General features: G+C 42.3%; 1 protein-coding gene across 1 annotated transcript in view; it reads right to left on the bottom strand.

Moving 5' to 3' along the window:
• Positions 1–20,659, bottom strand: part of COL17A1 (collagen type XVII alpha 1 chain) — a 60,062-nt gene that overhangs the window by 20,219 nt on the left and 19,184 nt on the right. The window contains exons 2-23 of the mRNA XM_064431224.1: positions 15,938–16,003; positions 15,209–15,253; positions 14,276–14,374; positions 12,556–12,693; positions 12,138–12,185; positions 11,197–11,232; positions 9,592–9,639; positions 9,129–9,272; positions 7,824–7,967; positions 7,038–7,109; positions 6,563–6,634; positions 6,147–6,212; positions 5,051–5,212; positions 4,613–4,702; positions 4,429–4,473; positions 3,692–3,841; positions 3,030–3,245; positions 2,696–2,734; positions 1,740–1,766; positions 1,231–1,257; positions 662–724; positions 381–485 (exon numbers count right to left, since the gene is read on the bottom strand). Coding sequence (XP_064287294.1) covers positions 381–485; positions 662–724; positions 1,231–1,257; positions 1,740–1,766; positions 2,696–2,734; positions 3,030–3,245; positions 3,692–3,841; positions 4,429–4,473; positions 4,613–4,702; positions 5,051–5,212; positions 6,147–6,212; positions 6,563–6,634; positions 7,038–7,109; positions 7,824–7,967; positions 9,129–9,272; positions 9,592–9,639; positions 11,197–11,232; positions 12,138–12,185; positions 12,556–12,693; positions 14,276–14,374; positions 15,209–15,253; positions 15,938–15,992 — 1,891 coding nt within the window. The 5' untranslated portion in view covers positions 15,993–16,003. The remainder of the gene's footprint in view (positions 1–380; positions 486–661; positions 725–1,230; positions 1,258–1,739; positions 1,767–2,695; positions 2,735–3,029; positions 3,246–3,691; positions 3,842–4,428; positions 4,474–4,612; positions 4,703–5,050; positions 5,213–6,146; positions 6,213–6,562; positions 6,635–7,037; positions 7,110–7,823; positions 7,968–9,128; positions 9,273–9,591; positions 9,640–11,196; positions 11,233–12,137; positions 12,186–12,555; positions 12,694–14,275; positions 14,375–15,208; positions 15,254–15,937; positions 16,004–20,659) is intronic.

Here is a 20,659-nt window from a genome sequence, read left to right on the forward strand (position 1 = left end):
TTCAGAACACCCAAACAGATATGCACTGTCCAAGGAAAGAATATGAGCTCACTGGGCTTTAGCAAGATGAATCCCCCAGCTTTGATGGTCTGGATAACAGATCAAGAAGATAGCCTTGATAGTGAAGTGATTTTGGTTCTGTCAGACTCAAACTTGACTGTAAGATCTGGGAAACCAAAGCAATCCTTGTTTACCCATTATGAGTCTGGCAAAAAAAAAAATCCTTTAGGCCATATTAACCTGTGCTGGGAAATGTCTAGATATGAAATCTGGATTTGAATAGTGAAATCAAATTTTATCACTGAGCTGTTCCATTAATCAGGACCAAACTCTTGCTTTTGTCCTTCTCTGTCTTATCCAACAAGACACTTGGTTCCTACCTCTGTCTCCTTTTTCTCCAAATCCAGGTGGTCCTGGCTCCCCTCGAGGCCCTGGGAGCCCTTCTCTACCTCTTTGTCCCATGGGACCTTCCATGCCAGGCTCACCTACAGGAAACAAACATCTTGTAAAACCAGGAGTCTGTGGGAGGGAGGCCTTGGGCAGAAGGATCCATGGCTGGCTCCAGTGGGGAAGGCAATGATCACACCAGCCAGGTGTCTGTATTCCCATGCCATGTGTCAGTCAGTTGTGAATGACTCACAGCACTGACAGAGATGCTCACCCATGCTTCCCTTCTGTCCTTTTGGTCCTTCTGGTCCTGCATGCCCAATTGGACCAGGAATGCCTGGAAAGAAAAGACAGTAAGTGTTCAGAGTTCTTAACTATGTACCATAAAAGAATAACATGCAATAACATGCAACTTAGGGGAACCTCAAGCCTGGAGAGATTAATTGTATGGGGTAAAGAATATATTACTCATAAGGTGGGTACTTGATCTCTCTAGAAGAACACAATACCTACAGATGCACAAGAAAGCTGAACCAAGTATTTATGCAGCTGTAGGACTCTCAGTGCTAGACTAGAATCTTCACAAACCCAAATTCAGCATGTTCACCTAAGGGGAAGTCTGGCCAAGGCTTTGCTTGTAACTAAGTCTCTGAGCTACCTCTGTGTCTGTAGCTCGGCACCAAGGTATTAATCAAGTGACTTAATCTATGCTAAATATTGACTCTACAAAGAACCCTCTTGAGCTAAGTTCAAGGAATTTTGTAAGAAAGTACAGAATTTGTTTTTGCCCACAGTAATGTAAATAAATGTCCTCCCTCAAAGAGGAATTGAACTATAGCCCACCTGGGACACCAGGAAGTCCTCGATCACCTGTAGACAGAAACAAAAAGACAGTCAGTGGGGAATAAGTCTTCTCTTTTTGTCACTTTGGCTAACCCTTACCCTGATAAAAAGAAGTTTATGTTCTTGGAATATTTACAAGTTCTAGTGTCTCCAGCAATTGTTTCCCTTGTATTTATGCAAATAATTGAATCATTCACACCATGCAAAACCCTCTGGGCACTGAAGCACACTGATTAAACCATGTAGAGCCTGGCTTCAGGAATTACTTTCATCCAGGCAAAAGGAGCTTCTAGATTCAAAGCGAGATCTGTTACCTCTTCTACTACAAACTCTAAAATTTTCTTTGGCCAAAAAACAGGAGAAAAACCCCAACCTTCACAAAAATATCTGAACTAACAGATAACTAGCATCAACTTCTCCAAATTCTGCAGTAACAAAAAACCATTTGCTACCCAGGCCCTATGACAGGCTGCCAATCTACCTGAGAAAGCAGGTAACTCCAGACTCACCTTTGGGACCTTGTATTCCCATGTCACCTGAGAAAAGAGGAAAAAAAAAGTTGAATCAAGAGACATCCTATGATTACTCATTCATTTTGTCTTCTAGTTGCTTCCCCACTTTTAATTAAATATAAAGGAGTTTTGGCCAAACAGGACACTTCACAATTGAATAGTACAGGATCAGACACAGTCTGGCCTTTCACACTGGCACAATACAAGATTGGGCCTCCTGTATTGTTCTGTGTGGGATCAGGGTCTCTACAGTTTACATGGCAAACTGGCAGGAGCAGGACAGTGACTGTCACCCTGCACTCAGCACTGGGGAGGCTGCACCTTGACTGCTGTGTCCAGTTCTGGCCCCTCAGGTCTTGAGGTACTGAAGTGAGTCCAGAGAAGGGCAACAGAGCTGGTGAAGGGTCTGGAACACAAATCCTGTGAGGAGTGGCTGAGGGAGCTGGGGGCGTTTAGCCTTGAACAGAGAAGGCTCAGGGGGCACCTTATTGCTCTCTACAACTGCCTGAAAGGAGGATAGTGAGCTGGGGGTCAGCCACTTCTCCCAAGTAAAAAGCAATAGGACAAGAAGAAATGGCCTCAAGCTGCACCAGGGAGGTTTAGATTAGACATTAGGAAACATTTCTTGACCAAAAATGTTATGGAGAATTGGAACAGGCTGCCCAGCAGAAGAGGTTAAGTTACTGTCCCTGGAGGTACTGAAAAGACACATAGATGTGGCCCATAGGGAGGAGGTTTAAGTGATGGACATGGACAGTGTTACATTTATGGTTGGACTCCATAATCTTCAAGGTCTTTTTTAACATAAACAATTCTGATTCTTTTTGTTCAAGTATAAACCATCTTCATCTTTCTCACTGCTAATTGCCCCTTGAAGCAACAACCTCCACAAAATTGTGCATTGCCAGAGCCAAGGAATTGGACAGGGGAAGAGAAGGACTACATGGCTGTACCTTTCTCACCACGTTCTCCTCTCTCCCCTCGGAAGTAGCCTGTAACAGGAAGTGAAGGGGCTGTTAGAGTTCATTATACAGCAGAGTAGCTACATTTCAAGAACAAGGATACATCTATTTGGATTTGAGGCTACAGCCAGCACAGTATGGTTTCTAAGTTTCCTCAGTAAATTTGTTTTCACAAATACATGAAATTTCTAAAGATGGGAGAATATTGGCTGCTCTGTTGTCCATCTCTTTCCATCACATGCTAAACAGAAGTAAATTACCTTTCCCTTGCTAACAAAAGTAGCATGAGAAATAAGGTATGGGTTCAATTTTTGACTCTGCTCACCTCGTTCTATTTCCTTATTCAGTCTGCTCTTCACCATCAACCAGACTGACTCTTCATTTTCATATGGGAAGGTCAAGGAGGGTGAGTTTGCGTGAAGAAAGTCTACTCTTGAAACATCCTTTTCTATTTTTGAATTCCCTTGGTTAATTGCCAGGAGGCCACCATTGATTTTTTCCAGGTCTTCCACACGAGATTTCAGCTTTCTCACTTCTTCAGCTGGAAGGTTAAAGGAAAATGCTAGGGAACATGCTGCCAGATATGCATGCCTGAAATATCTCTTGTTTCACAGGAACATGGCAACACTGTGTCACGTAGCTATGGCCATTGAGTTTTGCAGAATCCTTTGTATCTTTTTTTTCCCCAGAAGGGATATCTGGAATTTAAATGACAGCTTTGGAATCTGTCAGTCTTGGAGCAGTAGACCTCAGATCACAGGAGCTTTCCTATCCTACTCACCTAAGACTATATAACTCCCCAACAAAGACCGTATTCCTTATCTGTTCTTTCTGTCCATTTGTAATATCTCAGTGGCAAGTCACCATCAAGCTGAATGTTTTACTCAGTTCTCTGGCTTGGCATCTCTGGTGCTTGGGCTTGTTCCCAGCTTAAACCCTTTGTCATTCTATACCATTCAACATTTTTTTCTCTCAGTTATTTCTTACCCAGAGCAATGAGTCCAATAAGCAATCCAAGGAGAAACAACCAGGCTAGAAGCAAACCCAGGAGCCACTTCCACCAGCTACAGCAGGAACCACAGGGACACCAGGATGGTGCTGATCCAATTGCACCTCCTGCATCACCACTTCGTATTTCTGGAAGAGGGAAGGGAGAATCTCCTGGTTAATGAAGAGTTCCCTGACTTCAGAGTTAAGAATCTCTTACAATAAGGACATCAAGGCCTGATCCATTACACAAAGGGCTATGGAAAAAATCTTCATGCCACTCTGTGCACATGGTGAATGCAATTCTAGTCCCTGTGGAAGCTGGGAACAGTATTTCCAAAGGGAATTCAAACAGGACAAAAACACTCAGTGCATTTTAAAATAACAGCTGGAAAACATGATCACACAGGGGTAAAATTTTTGTACAGATCTGAACCATAAATTACAGCAATAGCCAGCATGGTCTGTCAGAGCCCTCTCTTCCCGATAAATCTGTCCCAGTTGCAGGATGCAGCTGGACTGTCAGCTATCTGATTTTCTCTAGTCATGCAAAAATAATCCAACAGTCCACTTATCTACAACCAAATCACTGGTACCAATTTCTCTGGCAGCCTCCTGAACCTTCCCTCCCTCTGGTTCAATGCTCAGAGACTCCTCATGTCCCTCAAGAACAATTGTTTTTTTGTGTGTTGTGCTTTGGTGCTTCTTCCAATGAAAGCCTGAATGGCATCACTTACCTGCATAAGTTTCTTTGTCCCGTTTTGGCATGGATTTCAGCCCTCCTGTTTTAACAACAGTAAAAGAGGTTTTACCAGTCTTTCTGTGCATGACAAAATTTAGAGTGTGGGCTTGAAAGGGAAAGGTAGTAATAGAGGTAGAAGGAGAAAGTTGTGTTGCATTTCCACAACAACAAATTCTTACCATTTGCATCTGATTTTAGGCCAGTATCTGTAGCATAAGAGGAGGAAAATCCCTGCTTCTCTTTCTTCAAGGTGTCTTCTGCAAAAGATCCTGAACAGGAACCAAATATAATCAGAAACATTACACCAGAAGTTAAAACCAGGCCAATCTTCTTTCATTGGTAAGACACAATAGCTCTGCCTGTCTAAACCAGATCTTGTTTTTTTTTTCTCTCAAAGCTCCTGAGCTTTGTGAAATATCCCGAGGCACACTCTGGAGCTTCAAATGCAAAAGCCAGACCCAAGTTTCAGCTGGCATGGTTAAAAGCTGCCTGCCTGTCAGAGGTTCTTGTATCATGTACAAGTTAGGTGTAGTGCCCTAAACATTGAACTTCCCTTATGATCATTCTCCATTTCTCTGCCCTCAGCATAACCACATGTCCTGAAAGAGAGGTGTTACCTCCACTAAGCCCAGTGTTAGAAGCACTAAAGACTTTGCCAGTGTCCTTTGTCATGACCAAGAGCTCCATCTCCTTTGCAGGTGCCTTCTCCTTCTCCAGCAGCACGAACTTGCAGTCTTTGCGCAGAACGTCGTCTCCCTGGGAGCTCAAAACAGTTCCTCCTGCAATATTTGTAAAAGATGGTAAAGAAGAGATGAGTGTGGGCCATTGAGCCCATAACTACAAGCAACATCACTTTTGTTCATAAAAATAGGTGGTCACATTGTGATTGGGGTTGCCACTACAAAAAGAGCCCTGTAAGATACTGGTCACTAAAGGAGGGCTGTGCTTGTCATTAGGTTTCTTTGGAGATGTGCATTTCACTAGCAGGGGCCCTGCTGCCAAAAATGGGAACATCTGGAATTCAATCATATGTAGAAGTGATTTGCTCAGTGAGCCCTTTGCTCCTCAAAATGGTATTATTCCATTACTCTAGCAGAACATGAAGTAAACCTTTATTAGAAATGTTATCATAACTTCTGTGGTCTTTACATCTATTTTTAAGCCTTGTCTTTGTGAGTCCTTGGATTACAAGGCAAACTTGGCTTTCTTTATATGCAGAGAAAAAAAATGTGTAATTTATAACTCTCAGACTTGCAGAAAAGAGCTGGAAAGGACGAATCCTGACTGCTCAAGGAGAAAGTGCTTCTCTCGTTAAAAAAACATATTCTGATTGTGTATAAGTCAATTCCTTCATTTTTGAGTGGTTAAAGCTGGGACAACTCAAAAATTATTTTTAAGAGCAACATTGCAAATGTTTTGGCTTCAAATAAAGTACAATTTCACATGTGTGCTCTTCTATCCAGCTTCCTTCCTGCTGAGCAGAAATAGCTCAGAATTAAACAATCCAAATTATTGCAGAGAACTGAATCAGACCAGTTCATTTGCTCATTCTTGGATTCTGACTCTCTTTCTTTTCAGAAAGGTACTGGTAGGACACTTGGCTAGTGACAAGTTGTGCACCTGAGTGTCACTCAGCTATGCTGAGTCTCTAACTCATTTTTATGATATGCTTGTAGGAGGCCGTGCCTAAACACCTGTGAATGACACACTCACCTGCTGAGGCAGACACACCAGTACTTGCCATGGTGTTGCTCTGAGAAGTGTTCTTCATCCCATATGCTGCAAAGAAGAAATTCAACAATGACAGAGATGAAGGATAACAAGGGATCTACACACACCAAAACATTTCAAAAATATTTGCTCATTCAGTGTTCCTAGGACAACTCAAACAACCAAGGGTTTCCCCAGCAAGCAAATTTCTAGTGCATCAGCACTGGAAGCTGTTCCTGCACATGCACAGCAGAGGAAATGTTCTTCAATATCTCTTCATACCACACTGTGCCACACAAGAAGAAGGTGATGAGGTGGCCTCTGTCAAGATGAACCTTCTAGTCACTACAGAAAAGGTAGGAGAAGGAAGCACATATTGGTGACCCTCCCATTTTCTCTAGGCTTACTTTGTTGCTGACCTGTGGAGGCTGCTGTAGCATTCTGGGTTGCAGAGGAAGAGCTTGGAGACAGGTTGTTTTGAACTCCAAATACTGCAAAGAAAAGCATTGCAATGAGGGTTATATGATTCCTGCAGTGCAGGTGGCATTCTGGCTAAAACCCAAACAAAACCAGTGACACAAAAATAATGACCTCTCCCAAAAAATTTCACCAGCTTTATGGAGGCACCACAGGTCTTACAAAATGTTTTGTAACTTAGTTCACCTTGCTGTATTGTTATTGTTGGCAAGGAAAATAATGGTGACCATTTTAAAACATTATCTCGAGTTACATTGTGAGGTCTCATGGCTGCATGGACATTTCTGCAGGTGGGGAAAAGAGCTGCTGACACTCAGATGAGGAATAGGAGAGAAACTGGTATATTGGTATTATTTCACTGTAGTTGTCTGCCAGAAATGCAGTGCTGCCAAAGTGTGAAGGGAAGAAAGATCTGACCTGTAGAGGAAGAACTCAGGCCTGCATTCAGAGTATGATTGCTGGGAGCCAGGTTATTTGGAACACCAAAAACTGCAAAAAGAGGAAGTGAAATGTTATTACTCCTCTCAAATCATAAATCTAGCACTCAAAGGTCAACGGCACAGTCCAAGAAATTAAAGTCAACTTGTAAATGCAACTAATGATAATGCACAATAATTGCACAGAGGAAAAATCTTGACAATAAACCACCCTTTTACTGAACTGACAAAGGCAAAAAAATCCTACCTCAGAAAAGACAACATCATACAACAGTGAGAGAAAGTAAAGCTTTAAATAGTATTCCATCATAAAGCTTATTGTGTTTTTTTCTCTGCAACTGGGGAATGCAGAATCCCTGGCATTTAGAAATGGGCCTCAGCAGGTGTAAGAACACACAAAAATTACTTATACAATATTTTTAGTATATGAGTCATTCTTACAATGGGCAAGGATAATCCAATATTAGTTTGAGTCTAAACCAGTTTTTATAGGGAATGTGAGCTTGACCTCTTTGATAAAGATGTCATCAAAATTTAATGACAGTCAGAGAGTCAGGACAATAAATCCTCACAAAGAAGGATTTTAAGATACATTCAGTGTAGAAGCAGAGAGCATAAAATTACAGAAAACTACAGAAAATTCAAGAATATCCCTTGCCATTTTGGTTATTCCATCATTTTAGTTCGTGCTGTGCAAAAAAACCTGCTTTTGACCCAGTTTCAGGATAGTTCCATCCTTCAAACCTGGGCAATCCAGGAAGCATACCTGATCCTGTAGAGTGAGACATGGCATTGATCAAGGAAGAGCTGTTATGGTATCCACCAAGGGAAGACCCAGCAGGCAGAGTGGAGGACCACATGTATGAAGGGAGCGCAGTATTCAGTATGGTTGTGTCATATGTCCCTGACACTGCAAAAACCAAGCAGACAGAAGTGATTTCCAATGAGGCCAGGCCTGTGGCTTAGCATGCACTGCAGGTTTATAGGGCAGACAATTTACATTACCCATGTAGAGTCAACCCAATGACTCCAGGTTAGCATGGCATAACTGACCTCAAATGTCCCCATGACCTGATAGCATGATCATTCACAAACACCTTGAAGAGATCTCATTGCTCATAGATGTTATGGTACCAGAATAAACCACCTCAGTCTGCCATTCCACTAATAAATCACCCTGGGCCATGGGATGTATGGCTTTTGCTTCCCACATATGTCTCTAATTGGTTAACTAGTGTACTGGACTAAAATTCTGGTTTAGACAGGATTGGAGCTCTGAGTACAATAAAAGATATTGTTTTTAGATATTGATGAAAGACAATGGAGTCAATGTCAACACTACTTCCTCAAGCCCTGTTGTGAGGTGTATAAATAACTAAAAAAGGTTGTAGTATTTTAAGTACCACTTCAGTTATAGAATCAAAGAATTATAGATTCACAGAATGGTTTGGGATTAAAGGAACCTCAAAGATCATCTAGTTCCAACCTCCTGCTATAGGTAAGGACACCTTGCACTAGACCAAGTTGCCGAAAGTCTCATCCATTCTGGCCTGTAACACTTCCAGAATGGGCCATCCACAACTTCTCTGGGCAACCTGTGCCAGTGCCTCACCACTCTCAAAGTAAAGAATTTCTTACTAACCTCTGATCAAAACTTGCCCTCTTTTCAGTTTGAAGCCATTCCCCCTTGTCTTCTCACACAGTTCCTGATGAGTTGTTATGAAATAGAATGACTAATAAATCACACACTAAAGTTCTATCTCTCTGTCTCACTTGGAGATAAGAGATCAAATCAGACGCATTTGCTTAGAGCTCTTATCTCTGCTAGAAATATCTCTGAATTGAAACTGGTGGCAGAAAGAATGAACTCATTTATTTGAAAATTAGACCAGTCATTAGAAAGATACCCAAGATGGCTCTTGTTACAGCAACACCTGGACAGTCTTTCAGCATTATGACCCTTTTTCTGTACAGGAACAGCATGTGTTCTTATTCGGATGTTCTTAACAACTGAGTACTTTTTATGGCAAATGCTGTTTGGAATGACTGCAACGTTGCTAATGCCAAGTACCTGACTGAGAGCTCTCAGTGACCATCTTCGTCTCCACCACAGCCTTTTTCGGTATCGGGAGTGTACCGGATGATGACCGAGTAGGGCTGCAGCTGGCAGATCGACTTCCTTTCAGCAACCGTTTCACATCATCCAACTCCGTCCCTAGCAGGAAAAGCAAGTGTCCAGAGTCACCCAAAAGCCAGTGTTTACTGATCTGTAATCTTTCTCTGTATCTAAATAATTCCTTGGAATTTATCTGCATGTCTATGAAGTTATTACTTTCTGGGGGTGCCACTTAATGACAAAGCTCCAGAGGATGTTTCTGGGACTAAGTACCATTTTACATATTTTCAAGAGCACCACCTAACCCACAGCATGCTTCCTTGTCCAGAAAAGGGACTCAAATTAATGTTATTAACAGAAAAAGACATAAACCTAGCAGCAACACCCTCTTATCCCTGATACCCCTGGAATAACTTACATCTGCCAGAGGGAGATGCGCTCTGCAGTCGGACTCGTATTTCACTCTCTGGGAAGATAAAAAGCAGATCATGAATATGGAGAGAGATTCATTTGTGCTCTGGGCTGGGAAAGAAACTTTATGCTGAAGTGAATTCCTTCCTTCTTGCTGTCTGTGTTCCACCTTACTGTCTGACTGCTTAATCGGAGCAGTACTTATAGCCCATGTGAGTTGGTAGCAAGTGGGCTTGAGTGACTTTTTGTTTTGGGGTCACATATTGTTATTTAAATTCCAGGGAATTATATTTCACTCATTGATGGCCTCTGCTGAAATCAGTAATACTGCTACTGAACAGAAGGTCTAATTATGCAGTCCTCACTCATCACAAATATTATTTTTATTGTCCTTCTGATTAAAAAAATTAGAAAGCCAAAAGAAGTTTACTAAATACACAAATTCCCTAGTACTTCTAGGGTACAACTGATATCTCTACAGTGGCCTGTATGATTCAGTCTCTTGCTAGTTACTGACTTATCTTTTGGCTCACTGAATGTAACCAGTCCAGTTTTCAGCCAACATATGCACCAGGTACTCAATGTTATTACCTTACTTTACTGGACCTTTACTGTCCAGCACAAGAAACTACAAAGTTAATGTGATTTGGCTGGGGTAAGCCATTAAACTTGCCTCCCACAAGCAAAGTGGCCAGCCAGAACATGTGATACATGCTCCTCATGATGAAATCCGACAGTGCATGCACTAGAAAAGAAATACTATCTTGGCATTCATGTGGAGAAGATGATGGATTGGAATTATTTTCTGAAGTAATATGAGAAGCTGGACTTGAGTCTCTGGTGTCTACTTTATTATGCCTTGCCTAGTTCTGCTGGGAGCTCAGGTATGTAGTGTGCTAGAGGAGACTGTGACGATCTGAGGCAGAATAATTGGGGATGTGACACTCTCCTGGAGGACTGTGCAAGACCATGCTGTGATTTATACCCACTGCTAAAATTAACTTGAATAAAGTGACATTATAGTTTCCTCTTCAAGCAACTGGAAACAGATACTACATTCTTGGAGACCAAGATAATCCTTCTTTCCCCAACACTGTTAATAAATTATTAGAAGAGCTGAATGATTTAAACAATGCAGAGCTTTATAGTGAGCTGGCTGCAGACCATAAGTCTGCAATTTCCTCACCATCTCTTTACTATCAGCATGAGATTATTTCAGGGTATGGCTTTATGGTTTGCAAGACAGATCACAGTAGGAGAAGCATGAATGCAATTACTGTAAATATGTCAGAGGCTGGTCCCAAAGCATGGATGGACTAAGGTTATTGTAGTGAAGAAACAAGATGGAAGACTATGTTCTCAGATATCCAGGTTTCGAAGAAACAGTCGGAACTACCATGACGTTCACTAAGGTCAATTTTTACACCAAGCTTGTTTAAACAACTGCTTACAGATTCATGGTTCACATCTGAAGTGGTGCAGATCCACATAATTAATCTGACTGCTCTACACTTAAACTGGTGGATTCCAGCTAAAGAATAGGTCTATTTAACACACCTGAATTATGCTGAACTGAATAAAAGGAGGTTCCTCAAAGAACAGCGTCACTTACCTCGGCTTTGGCTTCTCCCTCTTGTAGAGGCAGATGCTGTGAAGAGCAATAAGAGAAAGCTGCATTAGTCTTACCTCCTGTGACACCTCTGAAAGTCAGCACACTGATCTTACTCAGGGTGCTTATATTCAGACAGTAACTTTTCTTGAAGCACAGCTGGGAGAATAGAACCATTAAGAGATTTTATCAGGCCCCCTTTAGACCACAAGGTATTTTAAAGAATCAGCAGCACCTTTAGCCTTTCTGGACCAGATGCTGTTTCTTTTTATACAGAGAAATGTTATTTGTAGATGGTGCTGTCCAATTTCAAATGGCCAAAAGGAAGTTAAGAGGCCTACTGGCCCCACTGACCAATGATGGATATTGTGAAACCCCACCTCCTCTGTGAGCCAAAAGGTAACCTGATCATAATGTTTCACCATCTTCACTGAGTAAAATCAGCAGCTCAGACTTTGGACAGGGCAATACCTGCTGACAATGTTTAGTGTAAATATATCACTTGATAGCCACTTCATTTTTCCATATATACTTGATGAAGTCTAGAAACGAGCTACTAGAAAAGTAATCTAGCAATGACTCAAAATCCTAAGAGTGTGGATTTTCTTGCTTGCAGCTGTTCTCCAAGCTATTCTGGAGGGGTGAAGGGAATGCTTTGAAGTATCCCTCTTCTCTTGTCCATGTCCTGTATCATACAGGGAGCATCACAAAAGCAGCTGAGAGTAGCAGATACACAGTATCCACTCTCTCTTTGAATATGATCAGCTAGAGACCTGGCTTTCAACTGCTAGTGTAAATCCCTCCTCTGAAGGAGCTTCATGGTGGCCCAATACAGAGGTAGCATAGGTAGAGCAGGACACAACAATGTGCAAAAAGCCCTTATGGTCATCAATTCACAAGACCTTGCCATAACATTCAGAGGAGCAGCTCTAAAAAGGACTTACCAAAATCTTTTCTGGGAAACTCAGGAGAAGAGTTGGCACTGGAGCTCCCTGCAAAGAACAGAAAGACGTTAATTAATACTTTGTCCAAGATCATTAAAAGCTTTCACAACATGTCTTCCTGGCAACTGTTTAATCTCAGTGGTGAGAAAACATTTCCATTTAAAAAAAAGAGCTATTCAGGTTTCACATGAAAGAGCTGCTAATGTCTTTCAACAAGTATATGCCACAACTCCTTTTAGGAATGAGCATTACTCTTAGGATAAATAGGACTTAATCATTAAATTGTGTCCCTGATGGTTTATTTCCTAGGAAAACCACAATGGAATTGGGGACAATTCTGCACTAATGTGACCTCAGAGTGCACTGCACACTGCCTCCACTGCACATTGCCTCCCTTCTATGGCATGTTCTGTGATACCTTCATATGTTGCATGGCGGTTGACATAGGTTTTTCTTTCAAATGTTGAGCCAGGTGATTTGGTGAGAGTAGAGCTGGGAGACTGTGCTTGTCTGTAGCTGGAGGACGATGATGTTGAATTCAATCTACCACTTCCACCTATGGCCAAAACAAAACACCCTCAGCAAATGGAAGAGAAGTCCTGGCAGTGCACTCTGGATGCCCTGGGTGCTTTATGTTACTATCTTCTGAGTTGGACAAATTTTCACTGGTGTTTCACAACTAGAGATGGACATAAAGCAGCTATGCAGACTCCCACTTAGTCCCTCCTCTGGAGAAGTGATTGAGGTGTGTGTCAGGGCCAAGACAGCCTGGACATTATTAGTACCTGTTATATGTAGACAGAAGAAACAATTTCTCTCCAAATTCACATCAGTGCTGTGGAGAAGGAACTGAGAGCAGCCATAATTACTGTGTTCATACTCCTGCACTAAATCTAATGCTGGAGTATGATCAGGGTGCAGCACAAAGGGAGCTCTGTAATAAGCTGCAACCTATGTATGCTGATTAGCAGGATCAAACTGGATATTGTTTATCCATACCTACAAAAAGTGTGTCCTTTTGATCTCAACAGTGTTTTCATGCCAACTTCCCCTCTAAAAGGACCTGTTTTGTTCTGAAACTTTTCCATTTAATTCAGCAGAAAGAACTACTGTGCCAAGTGGGCCTCTGTTAGAGGCATTCTGCAAGAAAATGGGAAAGAAGAGACTACAGAATGCTCTGTGAAACCTCAAGAACTCAGTATCTCTGAAGTTCAGGTTCTGTTCTATTTTTCCACATACTGAAAAAAGGAAGATGGTAACCCTGCATGGTCCTCTGAGTTTGCAGGACTCAGTTCAGTTCTCACACTGGTGTCAGTCCAGACAATTAGACCACATCTGCACTGGAGTTACTTCACATGTGCCCTGAGGCAAAGTGATTCCACACTCTGGCCTTTAGCTGGCATGCAGGTGTCTGTCAGATCTCTTTGGTATGGCTAACCCTTCCCCTTGAGCTTCCAAAGTGCATTCACTCCCTTCGGTTTGTCAGTTCCCTTGGAGCACAGGGAATGTTTTTCAGAAGGAGAGCTGTACAGTCAGTCTCACTGGGGACAGAGAAGTGTGCCAGGTACCTGGCTAGGAAGCTTAGTCTTTAGAAGCCTTTGCTATGACAATCTAACAGCTGGGCAAAGAATGCTGTTAAAGAAGAATCCTGGTTTTATGGAGTAGGCAGCACACACTGATTTAGCACATCCAGAAAATGTGGCAAAGTGTTCAAAGTGCTAAAGCCATGGGCACACAAACATAAGAAAACATTTTCTAGGAATTTCTTTAATAATATTCTACCCTCAGAAAGATACAAAAATGGTCAGAAGGACTGTGATTTGGAAAAACTGAAAGAAGAGAAATTCAGTTTCTGAATGACTTCTTAAAATAGTAGGAATGACATTTTTTGTTGTTGTTCTCCTGAAATTAAGTTTTCCCTGTGGAAAATAGGATTTTGCCATTTACTCACACATTCTCAAACCCAGCTTTAGGGAAGGAATAGCTTTGCTCTGTGTATGCATTTGGCACTTCTACTTTCATAAATCCTGCTTTCCTTACCCCTGGCTCGCCCTAGTTCCCTGACTTGAATTTCTCCTCAGCCCATTTCTGCTGTCTTTGCTCTCTGTTTCCTACTGGGCAATGCTTTCCTTCCTTACTTGAGGTGACATAGCTGCTTCCATGGGTGTACGACCGCTTTTCCACTCCACTCCCTCCAGTGTGGGATGATGTTTTGAGCCCACTGCTGCTCCCTCCTTCTGAAAGAGATGAACACAAAATGAGACATTTTTTACAGGCAGGAGATAGGAAGAGCAAGGAAACAGCAAGAGAAGGCAGGAGGAACCCAAAGTTGTCCACACACTGAATTACAAGTACAGCTTCATATCTGGTGAGAGATCAGAGGTACAGAGAAGTGTCTTGGCAGAGCAGACAAGCATTCACACTCCACAGCCAGCAGGTTTGTAGTCAAGATTTTCTTCATACACAGACTGAGGGATACTCCTGTTAACCCTTATCATAAATGAGATTATAATGTAATTCCTTGCCAACTCAGCTGCAGCAAACTAATCAAGGATATGGTGAGATAAATAGTGTGGAGGATTCTTCTTTATTTGGAGCTTGTACTTCTCTGCAGAGGTAGAAATGTGCTGTGACCCCTGATATTACTGAAAAGATTCACTCACTGTTGTCAATTTGGTAAGATGACAGGGAAATAATACACTGCAGCCCCAGCAGTGGAACCTGCAGACTCATCACTTTTGGTCCCTGTTCCCAACAGACAATCACCACTGGAGAGGCTATATCTGGACTTAAATCTTTGCAGAGTCCGGTCTTCTAGTCTTAGTAGAGCATGTGGCTTTGTTTCTGACAATACCCTGACAGGTCCTCAGATACTACTCCTCTCCAGTAACAAGAATTTTGGGAGAAAAGCATTTCTGAAAATTGCTTTCCTCTGGGTGCAGATCTTTATGCACTGAGATCTGCTGCACCCAGGGATTTATGGAAATAATGGAAAGAATGCAGACAAATGAATAGCATGGAGAGGCACAGAACACCAAGCAGAAGCAATTCAATGACTGAGAATTACTTACTGGGTGGCAAGGATGTGAGTCTTGTGGTTACAGTCTCTGTAATAACTGAGGGAAGAAAAGGTGCAGAATTAATAGCATGTTAATATAGCCAAAGTGGATCAATGCTCTACCTATTCTCCATGCAAAAGCATGACTTGTTCAAAGATTGACTCATTTAAATAAAAGTCCCTTTAGACAAAACTGTAGCTGCAGGGTCATTATCACACAATGCTGTGTTTCTTTGCTGGTCTTTCTAGCTCTGAATAAGAACATTACTTCCATGAAAGATTTTTTTTCTGTACAAAATCCCTGTAAAATTTCTGGGCACTTCTGAACCACAGCCATTGCTGTAACAGCAAAGCCCATGGTCAGACCCCTCAGTAACTTTCTACTAGTTAATTCTCATAAGGTCAGTAGAAAATTAACCAATTTTACACAAAGCCACCAGACAATTTCTAGGCCACTCAGGGCATTGATACCAGAAGTAGGAGCAGCATCCCAATGCCTGCATTACTGATTAGAAATGCTACCAGAGGGCAATAATCTGGTTAAACAACCAGGTCATGATACACATCTCTAAATATCTGATCTTGGCCCATTCTATTTGTTGTTCTGACTTCAACACAGAGACCAGGGCCAGGAGCAGAATTTAGTTCTGGATTTCTGGCTAGCATTTAGTCACTTACAGAAATGACCATTCACTTCTGGGATTTTTGGGCGTGCTATAAAAATTAAAAATCTCCTCCTTACGTCTTTCAGTAACTTCTGATCCATCTTGCCTCGTTTTCTTTGTTACAGAATCCATACCATTGCCACCTGCAAGGAAAACAGAGGGACTGCACTCAGAGCTCTGTGAAGAGTAAGAAATGACAACAGCTCCCCACAAATGCCACCACTTTGCTCACTTTGGATGGGGACTAGACTGCCTGGAAGATGTGCCTGGGAGTTTACAGAGCCCTTCCAGAGCCATGTGATTACTACAGATGGGCTGCCACCTACAACACTGGATGCTGCACAAGGCAGCAGAGCTGAAACACCCAGAGGGGCTGTAAAGCCAACAGGTGAGATAGAGGCAGTAAAAGCAAATCCACTCAGTGATGGAGTTTAGATGTGGATCTATATCCAGACTACACTATATTATGGTCTCCAGTTGTGCCCCTATAAAGGTTTCATGAAAACCAGTGGATCAAAACACTACTCCCACACATCTGTTCTGGGCAAGACTCAACAGCGCAGGATTAACTGAGCAGGCAAAGCTGCAGGAGTAAGCTACCTGCACCCTGTCAGTACTGCCAGAAAAACCTCAGCACATATACTGCTGTTCTGCTACCAGTAATAGTGCATTCTCAGGGTACACTGATGCTAAAGCCACAGCACTGACTTTAGCAAAGCAGAAAAAACACCAGAGGTACGTTTGAACTAGCTATTTTTGGCAGCAAGGAACTTAAGGTAGGAAGTGCTTTATCTTGTTTTACAGGTAGTGCAGCAACAGTTTGGAGACCCTGTCTGGGGCTTTGGAATCTTATCTACTTTCATGCCAGCTCAGGTCAGTCTACACAGTGTTGGAATTGATGCTGTGAATACTGTGTACACTCTTTTTCTTTACTTGGATCCCTCTCTAGTCAAAATTTTAATCTCTACCCGAGGTATGACTGTCTGCCAAGGCAGGAATACCATAAAAAAACATGATTGTGAAAAACAGACATCATCTAGAAGAGAAAACACTTCTGTCAGAAGGAACGACACAATTGCTCACTCCTAGTCTTGCTAAGATAACGTTTCATCTTGTGCAGCCACAAACAACGAGAAGGAAGAGATTTGAAGTTACACACATGGGCTCACCATAGGCCAAAACTCTTCACTGGATTTGGAGTCCCCTCCTTCAAACTGAAGGCCCAGCTGTACTAAACCAAACACATTTAAGACACTGAGTCTAAAAAAACCTTTGGGCAAAACCCCTTCCAAGTTTTAAAGCCCAGCCTGATGCAGAACCCAAGACCATGTCCCCAGTTCTGTTAAATTTGAGTTTGATCCTCATGATTCCTTTTACTCTTCTGTAAACTGCAGCCCCCTTGATGTTACACTTGTACTGCCCAGGCATAAACACTGACACAAGGCAAGATGCAGCAGAGAATCTGCAGGAATATCCAACATGCAGATTAATTCTGTCCTTAACCAGCTCCCACTATTCCCAGAGCTGGACAGGAAAAATTTGAGTGGAGAAGGCACAGTGCCAGGCAAGTCACTTTAGCCCTCCAGGACAGACTCATTGCACTTTGCAGAGAACACCGCAGTGCCCACAGCGCTCACTCTGCACTGCTGACTCTGAGCTTGTCTGAACAGCCCTGTAAGCAGAGATCCTGAGGCCACATCCAAGTCCTTACACACCCTGGTGGCAGCAGGATGCTGTTCAACCCTTAGGATGCTTGCTAACATTAGGGATTTCCAAGGGATTTCCCAGGGTGTTGATTCCAACACACATGCAAGACTCGAGCTACATGCATTAGGAGAGTTCCTCCTCCAGCAGGGTAACAGTCCCCTGCAGCAGAAGGGTTTCTGGTCATTCACTCCAGGAAAAGGCATTATCTCTGCAACTCTTCCTTACGGCATCAACAGTGGAAGTGTCTTTCAAGCTCTCTCCCTAAAAATAGATGCTGGAAGCTGCTGTCTAGATGTCAGCACTGTTTGCTTTATCCTTTTTTGGCAAGGAGCACAAATTGCATTTGGAAACTGCTTTCCTACTGCTTCATAGAACTCCACTTTCTCTCTGCTGTTGGGAGGTGGTGCTGGTTATGGATGCTGGAAGAGGCTAGCACCACCATGGAGTCAGTGCATTTTCTGCATCTTTGCCTTCCCTTGAGAAAGAGAAGTATCTTGCTGTGATATCAATTAGGAAAAAAAAAAAAGGTTAAAGTCCATCTTTTGAGTCATGCATGCCACAGTCCAGCCCCAGCACACAGTGCCTTTGCACGTGTGCTTGGCACATGGATGCCAGCATGAATGTGCTGCATTTCCATCACCTGCCAGGCCTGACTCATCTCCCCAGCTCCTATCTGGAGTCACAAAGGCATAGCTGTGGGCTATGTTTGGGGCACAGCAACAGCGCTGTTGAATCAGAGGAGTCATCTGCACCGGAGCAACAAGCAGCAACTTGTCCAGTATGGTCACTCAAACAGTGCAGGAAGGTAAGACAGCAACACTATGGTCCCTTCTACATAACCCAGGGGCTGTAGTGTCCTTGTGGCTTGCAGCCATTATTGGCACCAGGAACCAGGAGGGGTGTGGCACTGCCACACTTGTGCAGGCTGCTTCTTTGTACAGCATTGAAAGCAGGATAGTAAGAAGTGCCCAGCACTGCAAGATGTGCTCAGATCTGTGCTTTCCACAAAAGCCTGACAATGCACAATGCAGTGCAACACTGGCAAGGACACTAAGCCATTCTGAGATGGGACATTCAATCCGTCTTATCATTTTAGAGTCTAAGTATTGTATGCAATGGCAATAAAGTTTTTACTGATATCTTTCAAAGGGAGTGGAATAACCAAAGATGTCCTTTGGTGGAAAAATCAAAGCAAGGATATTTCAGATACTTTCATCCCTCCACAATGATCTCCCAGTTTTCATCTCACAATGCTGTTGTACTCCCAGCTCATCCTTTCAGCTCTGTCCTCTCTCCAGAGGTTCCTGCTGTGAGACACTCAATTAGGAGAAAGAGGCACCTGCAGGTGCTGAGATTAATAATATTTAATGTCAGCAGAGCCTTTTGATCATAAATACTCTGGCACTTAGCAGATGTCTCCAAATGATACGACTGACTATGTCTCCCATCATATCACATGTTTTTTAGGTGCCCCTGCCTGTTAACCAAGCCTTTCAGCTGCCACTGGCCTGCAACTAAAAGAACCAGTCAAAAAATGATCCCTCATCTCTTTTGATCCCACAGACTAGGAATTTGATCTTCTCATTCTGCTCTAAAAGCTGTTACTTTCAAGTCATTTTATCAAAAACAACACAGTTAGAATTGAATAAACCAAATCATACTTCCCAATCTGCTCATTCTGTAGGCTGAAATGATGCAAATGCCAGGGAAGCAGGTTAGATGCACAGCCAAAGACATGCTCCATGAACCAAATTCTGCCCTGCCTACAGCCTGTCTGGGCTTCTTTGACACCAATATGTGCTCACATCTCAGAGCACAAGCAACAGCACTGCCCAGACTTCACTCTGCTCTGCCAGACACCTTCCTTTCAAAAATATGTCCTCGCCATCTCTACTTAACAGCGCTACTCAAAAAAAATAGGCAATTCTGATCTGCACAAACTTCTTGGCTCCGGCACAGAAAAGGAAACAAACAATCTGGTATTAATGAGAGAAGTGTTTGCAGAATGGGAAAGATCTGCTGTCACCATTTCACAAATGAAGCAACTAGTCATGGAAAAGCATCTTCTCTAAAGTCACTCAAGTCAGTCTAAAGACAGAAAAAGGCAAATCTTTTCCTTTATGCCACTATGGTCAAACTGCTGGACTTGCTGTAGAAAGGTTTCAAACTGATTCTCAAAACACACTCGTCTGACTTACTGTGACCAAAACGCCTCATAATCTTTTATGACAAAAATACAGCACAAAATACACAACCAATGAGTCACTGCTGATAACAGTCACTTCTTTCAGACAAAGCAGTTTGTCCATGGCAACACAAACTTTCACTCAGAAGCAGTTCTAGGCATTCTCATGCCTAGAGATTTATTCCTTAATATTACACCCTGCACCCAGCATCTGAAGCTCTAATTTACAATCACTACTCTCCAGCATATTCCAGTTCTGCTCACTTTTAAAACCAGCCAACAGATGATCTGCATTTCACCATGCCAATACACTTATGGAACAGAGAAATTCAGCTAAACTTTATCAATTTTGGTGTCGTTTCACAAAATGCATTAACAACGTACCCATAACTTGGCTTCACATTTCGTTTCTCCAGCAGGTAAACTCCTTTCACTGGATATTCACTTCAAAAGAGTAGTATTCACTGACAAATAGAAACCCAAAATGACCCAGCCCTTAAGCAAACTTGTTTTTATATTCTATTCCCCACAGAAAAACACCTGCCTTATCCTGCCTGAAAAGTCAACCTTGTTCTTAAGGGAATCAAGACAGAAAATAAAGGATACCTTTTTCTGTGTTTTTTTTTTTTTTTTTTTTTTAATTAATGTAACTTACCTGGAGTGCTTTGGTTACTGAACTGAGTATCTTTTTTTTCTCAACTTCTTCCCTTCTACCAAAAATTTGCCACCTGCACTTTATATCATATCCTTCCAAAGGTGTCTGGAACCTGAGTGATCATCCAAAAATGTTCACCTCTTCTTTATTTCTCCTGTTTTATTCTCTCCCTTCTTTTGCTTTTCTATTCCCGTGCTCTTATACAAGTCCCAACAAAGGCGTGTCGTGGTTTCCTGCCTCACCCTAACCTTC

Source organism: Passer domesticus, chromosome 8 (assembly GCF_036417665.1).
Source record: "Passer domesticus isolate bPasDom1 chromosome 8, bPasDom1.hap1, whole genome shotgun sequence".
Classification (NCBI taxonomy): domain Eukaryota; kingdom Metazoa; phylum Chordata; class Aves; order Passeriformes; family Passeridae; genus Passer; species Passer domesticus.